This window comes from Diceros bicornis, chromosome 21 (genome assembly GCF_020826845.1).
Source record: "Diceros bicornis minor isolate mBicDic1 chromosome 21, mDicBic1.mat.cur, whole genome shotgun sequence".
NCBI lineage: Eukaryota > Metazoa > Chordata > Mammalia > Perissodactyla > Rhinocerotidae > Diceros > Diceros bicornis.
Window position 1 is genome coordinate 16,771,012 of NC_080760.1, and position 14,851 is coordinate 16,785,862.

A 14,851-nucleotide genomic window follows, 5' to 3' on the forward strand; every position below is an offset into this window, starting at 1 on the left:
TGGGAGAAAAGCAAAGGTTAAGAGTAAATTTTGTGACAGCAAGGCAGCTGCCTTGTTTAAAGTTGTGCAAAATAGTCCTGCTTCCTGTAACTCAGCCCCACACAGTTTCCTGACTTCTTCATATGTGTGCAGGGCTCCAGATACACTCATCTGTTAGTTCTGATAGAAAAGCATCATGGGTGAGATTGAACTGGACGCCCCCTGGGATTTCCTCCTGAAAGCTTTTCAGGGCCGGCCCCGTGGCTTAGCGGTTAAGTGCGCACGCTCCGCTGCTGGCGGCCCGGGTTCGGATCCTGGGCGCGCACCGACGCACTACTTCTCCAGCCATGCTGAGGCCGCGTCCCACGTACAGCAACTAGAAGGATGTGCAATTATGACATACAACTATCTACTGGGGCTTTGGGGGGAGAAAAAAAAGGAGGAGGATTGGCAATAGATGTTAGCTCAGAGCCGGTCTTCGTCAGCAAAAAGAGGAGGATTAGCACAGATGTTAGCTCAGGGCTGATCTTCCTCAAAAAAAAAAAATGTGTTTATTGCTATAAAAATTTTTATGAGCAGTGTAACAGCAGAAGAAAGGCTTACCATGTTTTAAAAAGCAGGATATAGAAGTTTGTATTGAGGTTACAGCTATGAAAAAAACGAAGCTTGTAGACACAGATTAGATTGTAACAGAAAATTAAGCAGTTGATATGTTGGATACTAGAAATCAAAGCAGAAGATATTTCTCCCTTTCCATTAATTGGAGGGAGGGAGAGAAGTGTGTGGGGAAAGAGAAACGGATAAAATGGGAATCTGAGTTCTGAGCAGTCCTTCCAGCCGAGGTGCCTTGTCAGCAGCTGAGCACAGCCGGCTTGGCAGCCCCAGAACCAATGGTGAGGAATCACGAAGGAGATGTGCACAGTAGGTGGCGCAGCACATTCAGGCTTGGGGGCTCGAGAAAGCAGCGGGGATACCTTGGGTAGGGTTACCATGGTGATAGTTCACAGTCCATTCCTTCTATTTTCTCAAGGGTTAAATTGGATATTTTTATTATATAGATAAAAGGATATTTTTATTATATAGATAAAAAGGTAGGTTTTTAAGATATATTTATTTAGGTATAGTTATCTATATTATTTAGATAGTTATTTTAGATACATTTATTTAAATATTAGATAGTTAAGTGCTCAGAACTATTTTAACTTTCCATTTGGGCTACTATATTATTTTGATGTTTCTTGCCCAGATATCTCACCAGTGAGAATTTTTTGACCCAATTTGAAAGATTTGAAGTACAGATTCTATATTATGAGTGTAATCTATAAAAGAATTTGAGTAGCTTCTCTGCTGAGAATTAAGGGAAGGAATGACTTCCTCCTATAATTTCAAGTGAGGACAATTTATAGTAGTTTTGCAGTGAATTGAGGATAAAAATCACCTTCTATCTTATTTGTCGTTGGAAGTTATTCCTTATTATAGGCAAGGGGAAAGTTTCTCACTAGAATCCTCCAAATTTGTTTATGTTCTCCCCGTCTCCTGGTATGTTGGAGTCCTTGAATACAAGATGCCATCAGTTGTCAATTGCACCATTATTTTAGGTACCTCTTATTTTTTATTTATTTATTTTTTATTGTGAGGAAGTCCGGCCCTGAGTTAACATCTATTGCCAATCCTCCTCCTTTTTTTCCCCCTTTTCTCCCCAAAGCCCCAGTAGACAGTTGCATGTCACAGTTGCACATCCTTCTAGTTGCTGTATAGGTACCTCTTATTGTAAGATGCTGTCAATTACAAGGCACAGCCTGAATTCAGATGTTAAAATGTTCAAAAATGTGTACCTTAGAATCAAAAATATATGGTTATGTGTGTGTGTGTTTACTCATATATATTATAGGTGGGGCTATTTAAAAAGTTTGAATACACTTAGTCTAGATGCCTTAGAGACAAGCCCATACTTTATATTTGTGATGATCGTGTCCCTGATGCCGAAATGGTTGTTTTGCTTAATCATGGAGATTCATGATTCAGCTATCTCCCCTTTCCAGTATGGCCAGAGCATAGGAAGCTCATATCTAAATAGGCAAATTTGGTGTGACCAATATAAGTCAAGCATTTAATGTAAGTGCTGCCTGTTTTAAACAAGACACATTGTAGACTATTAGGCGTGTAACAAATGGTGAAGAAGAGAAAATAAATATTTTGGCTACTTAGGATTAATTTAAATGGACCTTTGGAAGACATAAGTGCCCCTAAATGACGAGATTGTTTTGGGGTGTGTATTTTCACGTGACATAATCATATCTTCGAAGGCCAGAATACAGGGTAATCCTTTTTTTTTTGTACAGACGGAGGCAAACTTTTTCTATGAAGAGCCAGATAGAAAATGTTTTAGGGTTTGCAGGCCATATGGTCTCTGTCCTGACTCCTCAGCCCTGCTGTCGTAGTGTGAAAGCAGCTGTAGACAGTACATAAACGAGTAAGTGTGGTGTGTTCCAATAGAACTTTATTTATGGATGCTGACATTTGAATTTTATATAATTTTCACACCTCACAAAATATTTTTCTTTGAAATCATTAAAAGAATGTAAAAACCATTCTTAGCTCTGAGGCTGTACAAAACACAGGTGGCAGACCAGATCTGGCCCACGTAGTTCGCAAACCCCTACCTTAGTGGAAACTTAAGCCGAGTTCTCTAGATATTTGTAGGACAACTGTTTGAACCATCCCAGGGATTTAGTGGCCCCCCTTTCTGCCTGAATGGACCTCAGAGCTGCGCTTTCCCCTCCTGCAAGTGGGCTGGCCAACAGCAGCGCCTCATCTTTGAGTTCTGTTTCGGAATCGCTTTTTCCTGAGAAAGTTTGAATTCTCCCACATTTATTATTTTGCCAACAGATCTAAATCAACCTTATATTTAACAAACTAGGGGCTGGCCCCGTGGCTTAGCGGTTAAGTGCGCGTGCTCTGCTACTGGTGGCCCGGGTTCGGATCCCGGGCGCGCACCGACGCACCACTTCTCCGGCCACGCTGAGGCCACGTCCCACATACAACTAGAAGGATGTGCAACTATGACATACAACTATCTACTGGGGCTTTGGGGGAAAAAAGGAGGAGGATTGGCAATAGATGTTAGCGCAGAGCCAGTCTTCCTCAGCAAACAGAGGAGGATTAGCATGGATGTTAGCTCAGGGCAGATCTTCCTCACAAAAAAAAAAAAAAAAACTATAGTGGAAATCAATAAAAGAATAATTCGCTTGCAAAGTTGTTACTAAAGTCTTGAAAAACAGTAGCTAAAGCTATTAAATGCAGTTACCCACTGTCTTTTATACAAAGATCCATCCCATAAAGTCCTATTTTAGTTTACTACCAGAAAAAAAGTAACACACACCTTCCTCTCTCTCCTTCCCTTTCTGTATATTTATCCCTCTATGTATGTATGTATGTATCTATCCATCCATCCATATATGGAAATCAAAACTTCATAACCCAAAACATTTCCATTTTGCCTTATTTCTGGGTCATTTTAGCATTCAGTTGTCTTATTTTGCATTATGTCCAGTACTGCAAACCATCTCATCCTTTCACAAATGTATGAAATAAAATTAAGATTTGTTGAGCCTTAGTGCATGCCATGTACTGTGCTAAATAATCACATTTACTTGGGCTTATTTATTTCACCAAGCTTGTGAGATAGAACCCATTATCGTCCCCATTTACAGATGAGAAAAGTGAGACTTAAAGAGGTAAGTGACTGGCCCAAGGCCTCAGAGTGGGAAGTGATGGACCCAGATGGTCGACTCCACAGCCCATAGTCTCGGCTACTACCCCAGGGTACCCCTGTCTTCTCAACATGGTGGCAAACATAGAAAGTTACAATATTTGTATGACAGACTGTTGTGAATGGACACTGGTTGAGAAGCTCTGCACTTCGCCGTGGAAGGTAAATTCTATTTATCAGACCCCTCCACTAGCAGATAAGCTGTCTGCTGGCTCAGACCTCATAAGTTTCAGTTAGTGTGGTGTCCTCAGTGCCTGGCACACAGTACGACCAACATTTGTTGAGGAAATGAATGAACAATATTTAATAAAAGTCACTTGTCTTGCTCTTTTTTATCTCAGTTGAAGGAAATAGCTTGCATTATGTGGACCAGATCAACCCCATGCCCATAGCCCCAGCCACCCAGCAGCCATGTCCACAGAGAGTGTGCTGCAGAGCCCACTCCATTGCTTCCAGGCCTGCTTTGCTTAGAATCTGCTGAACGGTAGCAATGTCCACTTGGTCACCTACGCCAGTAACTGAGGAGTCCTCTTTAAACTGGTTATAATTAGTCTTTTAGCCTCTAGTCTTGAACTCTCTGTTCTCTTCAGTTGTTTCCTCCCTGTTGTTGCCAGATGGATCTAAAACATAAATCTGATTTTGTCATCTTTGTATTTAAATAAAGTCTTCAGGGGTTCTGCTGTTTATTACTGCAGCATTTCCGAACTGTGATGTCACTTCACTTTGCTGTGTGACAGTCATTTGTGACTTATGGGCTAATATTTAAAACCTAAGTTTGCCAATGGTTTGAATTTTTTTTTCCTTTGAGTGAATAAGAACAGATTCAGGATTACCCTATAGCAGCATCAGTCTCAGCTCCTTGCATTCTGGTATTTCCTTGAAGCCAGCAGAGGGAGTGGAGTGTCAACTTCATCCTGTGAAGTCCATCTTAGTTGTGAGGCAGCTTTGAGGCGCTGGTACTGATGTCTTATCAACAGTTGTTCCTCCCATGAGTTATCATGCTTTCATGAAAATCGTGCCCCTTGTTTCCCACCTGTGACCCCCCCCAAAGGAGCCAGAAAAACAGAAAGTAAAGAAGTCTCTGTTTATGGTGGTATTTTCTTTATTTTTCCATGTTTTTTGGGGGGAGAGAAGGGCATTTGATTTTGTAAAAACAAATCTGTGTATGCCATGGGAGTCTCTTACTTGTGAACATTACCACAGCTCCCCTTTCCCCCCACCCCCAAAATGGTGAGGACCGCTAGTTCTTAGATAAGAATGTTCCCCTTTCCTGTTATTACTTAACGAGGCCAGTTGGGATGTTGCCTGTTGTTCCAGGCTCCTCTCATGTAATCCCGCCTCACGTACCCAGCTCTCCAACTACAGCATCTGCCTACACCTTTACATGTACGCCTTGGTCTTTCATGACATACAGTTTACATATGCTTTCCCCCCTCCTGTGTGAGCACTGCTGAGTTAACATGGGGCATCCTCCTCCAGACTGAGGTCGGTTATCGTCATCTCTGCCTCCCCCGCATCTGGCACAACCACTGGCCTCTGATAGGTGCTCAGGTTGTACTTGGGTAAGGAACGAATGAATGGAGATGGTGTTTCAACCAAACGCTCTTTGGATTTTGGAATTATAACTGTATGCCCACACTTCTTGCAGACTTGCAGCTTGCAGTAAAAATGGTGTCCATTTTGTCTCCTGTCTCATCATTCAGTTACTTTTGTTTAGATTTGGTAAAGGAGGAGGTAGGACATAGGGATGGTGGGCTGGGAAATCCGATTGTTGGGGGACATGGATGTACTGCTCCACTTCCAGCTTTTGAGGTTAAGGGAATCATGTACTGGATGCTTCCATAGGAGTTACAGTTTCTCAGCAGGACCTTAGGGCATATCCTTCCATATCAAGAACAGAAGTATTTGCAGGATTCTTAACAGAAGGTCCATGTCAAATAGGTTATAAGTTCAGTAGACATTTATCCAGCCATCTACTTGCTGCAAGGTGTGTGGCTCAAGCAGCTTAAATTTTAGCCTCTCATTTACTGCAACCACCAGAGCTGAGGAGAGAAAGAGAACTTCTTTTCTAACCCAAGTGAATAAATTAGAGTGCTTCCTGGTGTCATTTTCTTAAGGAAGGTGTGTGGCCGAACTAGTTAGACAAAATGATACCATGCTGATCATCTTGCTACAGTTGGAGAATTGCTGCCATTTATTGAGCATCAAATGCTCAGCCTACACTCAGTGCATTAAGTACATTACCTTGTTAAATCCTTACAACAGTCTTTTGAGGGGTATCTATCATGGTCTCAATTTTATAGATGTGGACACTGAAGTTCAGATAGATTTAGTAAATTAGGATGTCAGAGTTCATAAATCACAGACCTGGGATTTGAACCCAGGCCTAATTTCAGAGTCCGTGTTTGACTCTCCACCACCATAGTGCCTCTAGCATTGACCATGACGGCTCCTAAGTGATAGAGCTCAAATTTCAACACACCTCTGAGAACCAGTGCTGAGAAAGGAATACAGAAGTGTGAGACTTGCCTTTTACAAACTTTTTGGAGAGGAGCAAGGTAAGTTATACAAGACAGTTAATAGTACTAGAGAGCATATAGTTTAATTGATAAATTATGTAAGTGCTTCAGGAGAGTGATTTTTGTGTCTGATTGCAGAGGGCTGTACTGTAGTTACTACCATTTCCAGTGTTGTTATTATGACTTTATCTTATCGATAAAGAATATGAAAATATATAACGCTGGTGTTTTTATTTCAAGAATTTATTTATTGCACTACAATTGCAAAGCATAATTAAGAGGAGAAGAGAGTAACTGAGGCTGAGATATTTCAGATCTCCATGTTAGAAAGGAATTTAACCTAAGCCTTGGGTTATTTGGGCTATGTATGGAGCGACGTAAGAAAGAAAAACGTTCCAGGGAGAAAAGTCACAAGAAAAAGGAGTCTGATTGGTAACGAGCTTGCTGTGCTAGGGACTGATGGAAATGAATTAGGGATGAGAGAGTCAGATATGGGGCTGCTGCCCGCCAGGGCTGGAGTGGCATGAAGCTGGTGGTATTAATAAGAGAATTGTTCGTTTTCCCGTGGCACACATTTGTTTCCTTGGGGCCGCCTCATGGCATCGGAGTTCTTTAGTTTCCGTGGGTGTTTGGGGTACTCTAGGTGATGTGTTAATGTGGAGGTTGGGTCTCACAGGACTAGAGGAGGTCTCAAGCAGGCGAGGGGCCGGTCCTGACCAACTTCAATGTGAAAACATACTTCACCTCCTAGGCAGTAGCTTCAAACGGCACAGTACTCCCTGGTTACTTTGTTTAGTGTCTGTACTGCACGTGTCCAGTCCCTACACCCTTCCTTGTGTCGAGAGTCACATCTTTGGCAAGGGGGGCTCATTTTCCAGGCCCCTGCAGAAGCTCCTGTCAAATCCACAACTCTCCTGCCAACTGAGAAGGCAAAAGGAATGAGGTCTCAGGCCTGCTCACCACCCTCAGGTTACAAGTTGACTTCCTCTCTCCTTCAAACCGCCGTGATTATTCTTTTATTTTTTTATTATTTTTTTAACTTTTTTTTTTTTGGTGTGTGTATGTGAGGAAGATCAGCCCTGAGCTAACATCCATGCCGATCTGCCTCTACTTTATACGGGACGTCGTCAAAGCATGGCTTGACAAGCAGTGCGTAGGTGCGCGCCCAGGATCCGAACCTCTGAACTCCGGGCTGCCGAAGCAGTGCGCACGCACTTAACCGCTGCACCACCAGGCTGGCCTCTATTCTTTTGTTTTTAAGATATTACTTTTATTTTAACACAGTATTACATGTGCATAGCTAAAAATCATATTGGAAAGATTTATTTCTTAATTGCCTTCTGCCATTCTCTTGCCCACTCTCCACCCAGCAGTAAACACTGTCAGCTCTTGCTTGTTTCTTCTAGTGTTTACCTCCATATTTTAAAATGTCTGCGTTACTAATTTTTCAATCAATTTTTCAATCAATTTGAGATATCTTCTGATTTCTTGTTGTTGAATAGGATTTAACTTTTCCTCCTCCCCGTGCCCTCCGCTGCCTTCATCTTCCTTGTATGGTCATATCACATTTTCGGGCTACGTTACCAGTTACTGTTTACTTTGTGCGAGTATCTGAACGTTGTTCAGTGCAGAGCTCTGTCCTGTGCATTCCTTTTCTTATACGATTTCTGTTTTTCCCAAGCAAACATTTGCCTTGTTTTTTCAGCTGCCAACATTTTTACCTTTTACCTAGCCTTGATCTTTTCTATGTGGCTATCGGATCTGTCAGTTACCTTTTAATGTTATTTTCCAAATGTTTGACTGTATAAAGTAACCTCTCAGTTTCCTTTGTTTCCTGGGCTTCTCCTCCTGCTCCAGGGCAGACAAGGTGCCCCACGGCCGTCACCCTGGGCCTTGATTTCATCTTAACTTACCTCACCCTAGGATGTGGGAGCCAGCAAACAGACTTCTGGTGCAATTTACCTTGTGCCTTGTACTGACCCCCGCCCCCAGTCCTGGACCCCCAAATCTCCAGAGATGGTCCTTTGAGAATCTGACGAAAGCTCTGAACACTCTCCCCAGGAAAATAAATGCACAAACTCAAAATTTGGCTTGTAATTTTGTGACTGTCTGAAGATATTTATGTAACTTTTATATATAATACTTTTGGGAATGTAATCCTGGCAATTTAGAATTCCGAATAAGCCTTTCATGGCTTAACTCAATTAATATTACAGTAAAAGTCCAACTCTAAGCATAGTACCCAAACATTTCCTATTTTTTACCAATAAATAGTTCTTTCCTCTTGAGCGTTTTATCATTTCTTAATATTTAATGGAATGAATTAGTTTCCCAAATTTTAATGACTTATAGATTTATGGTCAGTTGGAATCATTTCTCTTCCAGGATGTTACATTTTGCAACCTTTGATGTTAATTTATATCTCCCTCCAACTGTTCTGTATGTTGATGTAGCTAAGAAGAATGAAGTTTCTCCCCTGGTAACACTGAATATTTGTTGAGGTGAATTGAAATGAATGATGAGCTGCTTTCCCACCAGCACGCTGTCACCTAGCACGTTGACTCCCAATTGAAGAGACGCTATTTATAGATCAACGCTAATCTCCCTAATGAACAGATGCCTCTGGGGTCATTGTCAAGGGAGATTTTTCCATCTGTGTGGAAGAGAGTTACACCATCACATACAGTTGCTCTTTGGTTGAGATCCTATGAAGACAAACTTCCAGGGACTGTACTAGGATTAGAATCCAGTTGTATTGAATCTTGCTTGAAGTACAGTGGTCCATGGTTGAGATTTGTAACACATTTATGTCCGTCTGCTCATTGAGTAGCTGCTGTTTACCAGGCAGTGACTTTAGATTGAATTAGGACATGGCCTGTATTCTTCGTCATCAGAGATTATTTTTTTGGTCATTCATTGTGAATGATTACATTTTTTTAAAGTGAAAGACTGGGTTTAACTAAATACCAGCTTCTAAAAATGTCAAAATAATTGAGTTTTCAATAATTTTGTTGTATGGCATCTTAATTGGCATATTCTATCTTAATCGACCCTACCGTTATTTTCTCAGATTTTTAAGTACTTCGTTGATCTTGGTACAAAGGACAATAGCAAGTGTTTTTAGTCAGTATTTACAGACTGTATGTAATAGAAACAGGACGGCCATCCTTACTTCACCAGCCCTCCCTTGAAATCATCGATAATATTAACATCATTTAGATAAAAAAGATGATGCTGTCCCTTCAGAATTTAAAACCAATTTCATTTGGAGAACTTCTCACTGAAAGTAGTGCAGGAGCATGAAGTGCCGTGTGAAGAATGTTCTAGTCAGTATTTCGTGTGTGGTAACAGGGCCCTGAAGACGAGTGAGTGTCAGAAACCTTAGTGAAGGAGAAACTCTTCACCAGGCATCTTGACTTTGAGTAAAGGGTCCAAGTCAATAGAATATTTGAGAGAAAAAGCCATGAGGATGTTAAAATACTGATGTGAGATAAAACTTTAAAACAAATTTGAAAATAAATAGCAAGAAATAATGACAAACTACCAAACTTAATGTGAAAGTGAAAATAAGTTTTTGACAAACAAAAAGGCAAATCTGCAGCACTTTTTTTTTCTTTTTAAAGAAAATTTAGTGTTTAATCTTCTGTGAACATTTTGTAGAATTGGAGTATTGCATTTTGCTCAGGAAAAAAAGTAAGTTGGATATGATGGCTGATTTCACTCCCTTTTAAGTAACTCCACTGCCTTTTAGGATAATTTTTCTAAGGATAAGGAGATGTGAATCAGCTAATTGTTTATTGAGGTTGTGGAGCATAATGCTGAAGCTCAGTCATGTAAAATTCAATATTTCTAGTGCTGATCACAGCTGCTTCCATTGGTTATAAGTTATTGTATCTAATGCGCTCACACGTGCGTGCTGGGAGCTCAGTCTTTAGTCAGACATGCAGGCGCGGAGGAGAGCTGTGACTCTGCTGTAGAGAGTACATTTTCTTCCTCAGCTCAAGCTGAGACTTGTAGGATTCCTAGTGGAGATGCTGCAGCTAGATACTGGATGAAGCTCCTTCAGGTGGTACACAAGGCTCTCTCCCGGCTCTGAGATTGCCTGTCTTGCCAGCTTTGATACTGAACCAAGTGGGCTCGCCGCCTGGTGAGTTAAATAAGACCCTACACCAGTGGAAGTTGTCTCTCAAAGTAAAGTGTATTTGCAGCAAATAGGAGGCCATGAGGAATCCATTTCCAAAGTCACGGCATCCCCGAACAAAGGAAAGCAGGAACTTTTATTTGGTTGGGGAATGAATATTCAAAAGGGAGAGGCGGGTATTCGCTTGCACAGGCTCAGTTGGAGAACATACTTCCACATAATAAGGCCTAAGCTCCTCCTGGAGAGATCTTTGCATTAAAGATAAGGCAAAGGTCATGGGCATAGCTCTTGTGGTGAGGCTTGGTCAGTTTCAGGATGGCTAGTGGTTACATCTCCCTTGAGTACCTGGCTTGGTCAGTTTCAGGATGGCTGGTGGTTACATCTCCTTAACACACAAAAGGAAAAGAAATAACTTGGAAAAACAGTTAATTGCTTCCAAACCCACCTTTGTGTTTCTGGAGGCACCTAGTCAGTGCCAGCCTCCTCTCTGCAGCATTCTCCCAGAAGTACGCAGTCATCATTGCAAATCCCGCGGTTCCCAGGGAGAGCTCTGCTTTCAAGCTTCCCTCCATTTGCCTAGGCTCTTCCCTGTCTACCTGCAGTGTCGTCCTCTTCGCTGTCTGCTGATACTGCTTATCTTCCTGAGAGACCTTCCTTGACGCCCCCAGCCTAAATTAGTTCTCCCCATCTGTTCTTCTCTAACACCTTGTCTACACCCGCACACTGATCGTGCTCAGTTTTACCTGCTTCACTTGTCCCTGCCTCCTCTGGACTGTGACCTCCTTTAACAGACGTGAGGTGTTGCCAATGGCGAGTGCCCTCTACATACTAAGTGCTCAGTAGGTGCTGGTTTGTTGGACGCAAGAGCAGAGGGTTTCCTTTTGTGGGGAGGACATTGGGAATGTGTCCTTGCCTTGGCTTGGCGTCCTGCACAGAGCGTATCAGGGGTCCACCTGTCCCTTTCAGCACCGGCAGCACTTGAACGTTGCCCGACTGTCCCTTGGGTAACGCCTGAAGTATGAAGTACTTAGGACACAGGCCCGATGTCACCACCGCTTTTGGGAACAGAGGCCGCCAGGCGGACAGGAACAGTTCTCGGGCCTGTTGTCATCGCTTTTCTGGTGCTGTACCAGTTATCCACTCACGGCTTTGCGGCTCCAAAGGCCCCCTTTTAGCCTGATTGGAGCTGGGCCTTGTGAATATTTCTCCTTTAGCACCTGCCCCGCCGTTAAGCCTTGTCCACAGAGGGCGCTGGAGGAAGAAGAGGTTTTCTGTCCCTGGTTCCTGTGTGCACATGCAGGTGTCTGGGTCCTATAGCCAGTGTCCCCTGGGGGGGAGGGTGGGACAGCAGCAGTAGCACCTCCTCCTCAGGACAGCCCTCCCGGCACACACCCTGCTCTCTGGCAGTTTCCAGAGCAAGTGGCACCTCCCCGTGAACCACTTCTAGCAGCAGGTGGTTCTTTACACACCAGCCTGACCGTGGACCAGCTCTGGCTTTGTGCAACCCCGAAAACTTCTCTAGCATCCAGTGGGTTTCAACCATACCCTCTCCAACAATGTCTGATTCCCAGCCTTGGGGAGGCAACCCCTTTCGTGTTGGTTCCTTCCTTGAGTACCCTCACTCAGCACTAATGTCCATTAGAGTTCTCTTTTCTCCCCTCCTAGCTAATTCCCCTCCAATCCCCTGTTAATAATTCTTTTTTTTTCTGTGAAGATCAGCCCTGAGCTAACATCCCATGCCAATCCTCCTTTTTTTTTTTGCTGAGGAAGATTGGGCCTGGTCTAGCATCGTGCCTATCTTCCTCTACTTTATGTGGGACGCCGCCACAGCATGGCTTGACAAGTGGTGCGTTGGTGCACACCCGGGATCCGAACCGGCAAACCCGGGGCCACCAAAGCAGAGTGCATGCACTTCACCTCTGTGCCACCGGGCTGGCCCCGTAATAATTCTTTATTAAACTTTCTCTGTTCAAATTCCTGGGTGGTTTGTGTCTTCTGATTGGACCCAAACCACTACAGGTGCCCTGTGCCTAGAATGCCAGACTCCACTTCCCCACCCGAGGAACCATACAGATTCCTCAAGGGCCAGCCTAAATGATACCTCAGTCATTTATTCCACCACCCTCCTCTGAGTTCCTGCTACAGAATAGACAGTGGGCCCAACACTGGGGTTAAGTAAGACAGCTTTAGCCCAACAGGAGCCCCCAAGACTGGAAGAAGAGAAAAATAAATAGTAAAGTGTGTTGAATTAGAGAGGGGGGTGTGTGTGTGTTCGTGGTTGTGGGAGTAGGGTATGACAAAACCTTAAAAATAAAATTTTAAGTGTCATCGCTCTAGGAGCTAAAGGATTAGATAATGAAAATTCATGAAATTGATAAACATTTACCACTTAAGTGATGTCCATAATGGAAAAAGTAACCAAGTGTGGTTTTGTTTTGTTCTGTTTTGTGTGTGAATATTCTTTCTCTTTCCACAAAGCGCCTGAGGTGGGTAAGATTTTAGTTCATCTCATCTCTGAATTCCTAAGGGCAAGAACTCTCTTTTAATTGTCCCCACAATGCCTGTCACATAGTAGGTGCATCATAAATGTTGGTTGACTGAATAAAGGCTAATCATATTGAGTCGATAGTCCCTGTGTTGTTTTCTACTCCAAGAAAGCCAAAATCAGCCAACATTGTCTTATGCTGATGGTTCATAAACAATTCCAAGCAATTGTTTTTGTACTTGAAATGTGAACAGAGAGGTTATCAGTCAACTTACTGCGTGTGCTTGTCTGTTCCTCTCCAGCCATTTATAGGTAACATCTGCCTTTTCAGGTGTGCATCAAGCAGTGGGTTGAGTATTTTATAGATCTCTAATTCACAGGAATCCCTGTTCTACAGATGTGGAAATTGAGGTTAAGTAACTTACCCAAGGCTACGCTGATAGAATGTGGCCGAGCCAGGAGAGTCCAGGTTGCCACAAAGCCCTTGTGTTTTCCACTCTGCCGCCTGGATCTCACCGTGAGCGGTTCCTCAGGTGCCTGCCCTATTTGTGTGTGCACACGTACACGTCACCCAGGAGCCTTTTCACGTCTTCAGAGCCACCGCCGCCTCCTCCCTAGTCCTACAGACACAGCCCTCTGGCCTTCCGGGCGCCATGACATCTAGGCACATGTGGACAGGGTTCGGAAAAACCAGAAAGGGCCAAAAGTCTCTTCCCATTTGCTTCTCTAAGGATTCAAAAAGTCTCTCACCAGAGTCTGTCCACTTGCTGGAAAGTTGAAATTGGGTGCAGGTTATGGAAAAGGGTTAATTGCATAAAAGTTCAATTGAAGTTAAAACTCGGGAATGTATGGGTACCTTTAAACACTAACCTTTGTCTTCTCTTTTTCTCCTCAGGTGCTCTTACCCCCGTACGATGATGGCACAGTGAATGGCGTTGCCAAGGAGCCGCCGCCACCTTACGTGTCTGCCTAAGCCTGAAGGGGGTGAAGCGGAGAGTCACAACTTGACTTCTCAGACATTGGAGCAATAGTTCTTTAATTTCACTTCTGAGATGAGCTCTCTGAGCTTATTTGTTGCTGAAATGCTACAGTTTTAAAATTTAGATGTTAAGTTGAAACCCTCTGTAGTTTTAAACATATGCTTTAGCTAGAGCACTGTGATAGATTAACCATAGAATTCTTTCTGTAGGGGTGGGTGTAGTGGGCTTCCCTCGTCTTCCCTAGGCATTGAAACGCCCAAAATATGGATGAATTTTGCACCAGAGGAATCTGGTTTTATACCTGCTGGGCCCCAGAGTTGGGGAATTTGTCACACTTTTTCTCTGTTCCCTCTGTCTCTTTGAAAGTGTAAAATAAAATAAAAATTAGACAGTGCTTTTCTTAAGCCGTTCCAATGTATAGAAGAAACCCTTACGAGAACAGGAATGTTAATTGTGTAATCATTGCTCTAATTAGGTAAATAGGAGTCCCTATGTATAAATAAAACAAGATTTTCCTTAAGATCCTTTATGACTTACATTGAATGACGGTTTGAATTTGCTGGTCGAGGATTTTGTCCCTAGGCTAAATTGAGACCCTTGGACAATCCCAGGCAGTGAGAGCAGTCACTGTCGATGGCTGTTCTGAACGCCTGTGTCTGGGTCGTGGCGTGTCTGGTCTCTGTTGGAGGGTGGACTGATTGATTGGCACTGCAGGGTATGGGGTGCTCCCTTCCTCCTGGTTTCCCACCCACCCAGGGCCCTCTTTCACTAAGTGTTCTGGCCTCACCTGATTTGAGGAGGACATTCATCCATATCGCTTTGTCAAGTGGAATTGCTGATATGTATTTGCCTAATAATATGAAAAAAGGTTTTCTACTCTCCCTGCAAGGCACATCCTGCTATTTTGAACTTCCAAGTATGCCTAGTCATCTTTTAAAATGTAAAAGAGTCTTCAGAAAAATGAGAGGGGTGCTT

General features: G+C 43.1%; 1 protein-coding gene across 1 annotated transcript in view; it reads left to right on the top strand.

The window, feature by feature from the left end:
* Positions 1-14,270, top strand: part of LAPTM4B (lysosomal protein transmembrane 4 beta) — a 71,047-nt gene extending 56,777 nt beyond the window's left edge. The window contains exon 7 of the mRNA XM_058564680.1: positions 13,792-14,270. Within this exon, the coding sequence (XP_058420663.1) occupies positions 13,792-13,869 (78 nt within the window). The 3' untranslated portion in view covers positions 13,870-14,270. The remainder of the gene's footprint in view (positions 1-13,791) is intronic.
* Positions 14,271-14,851: the final 581 nt, after the last annotated feature.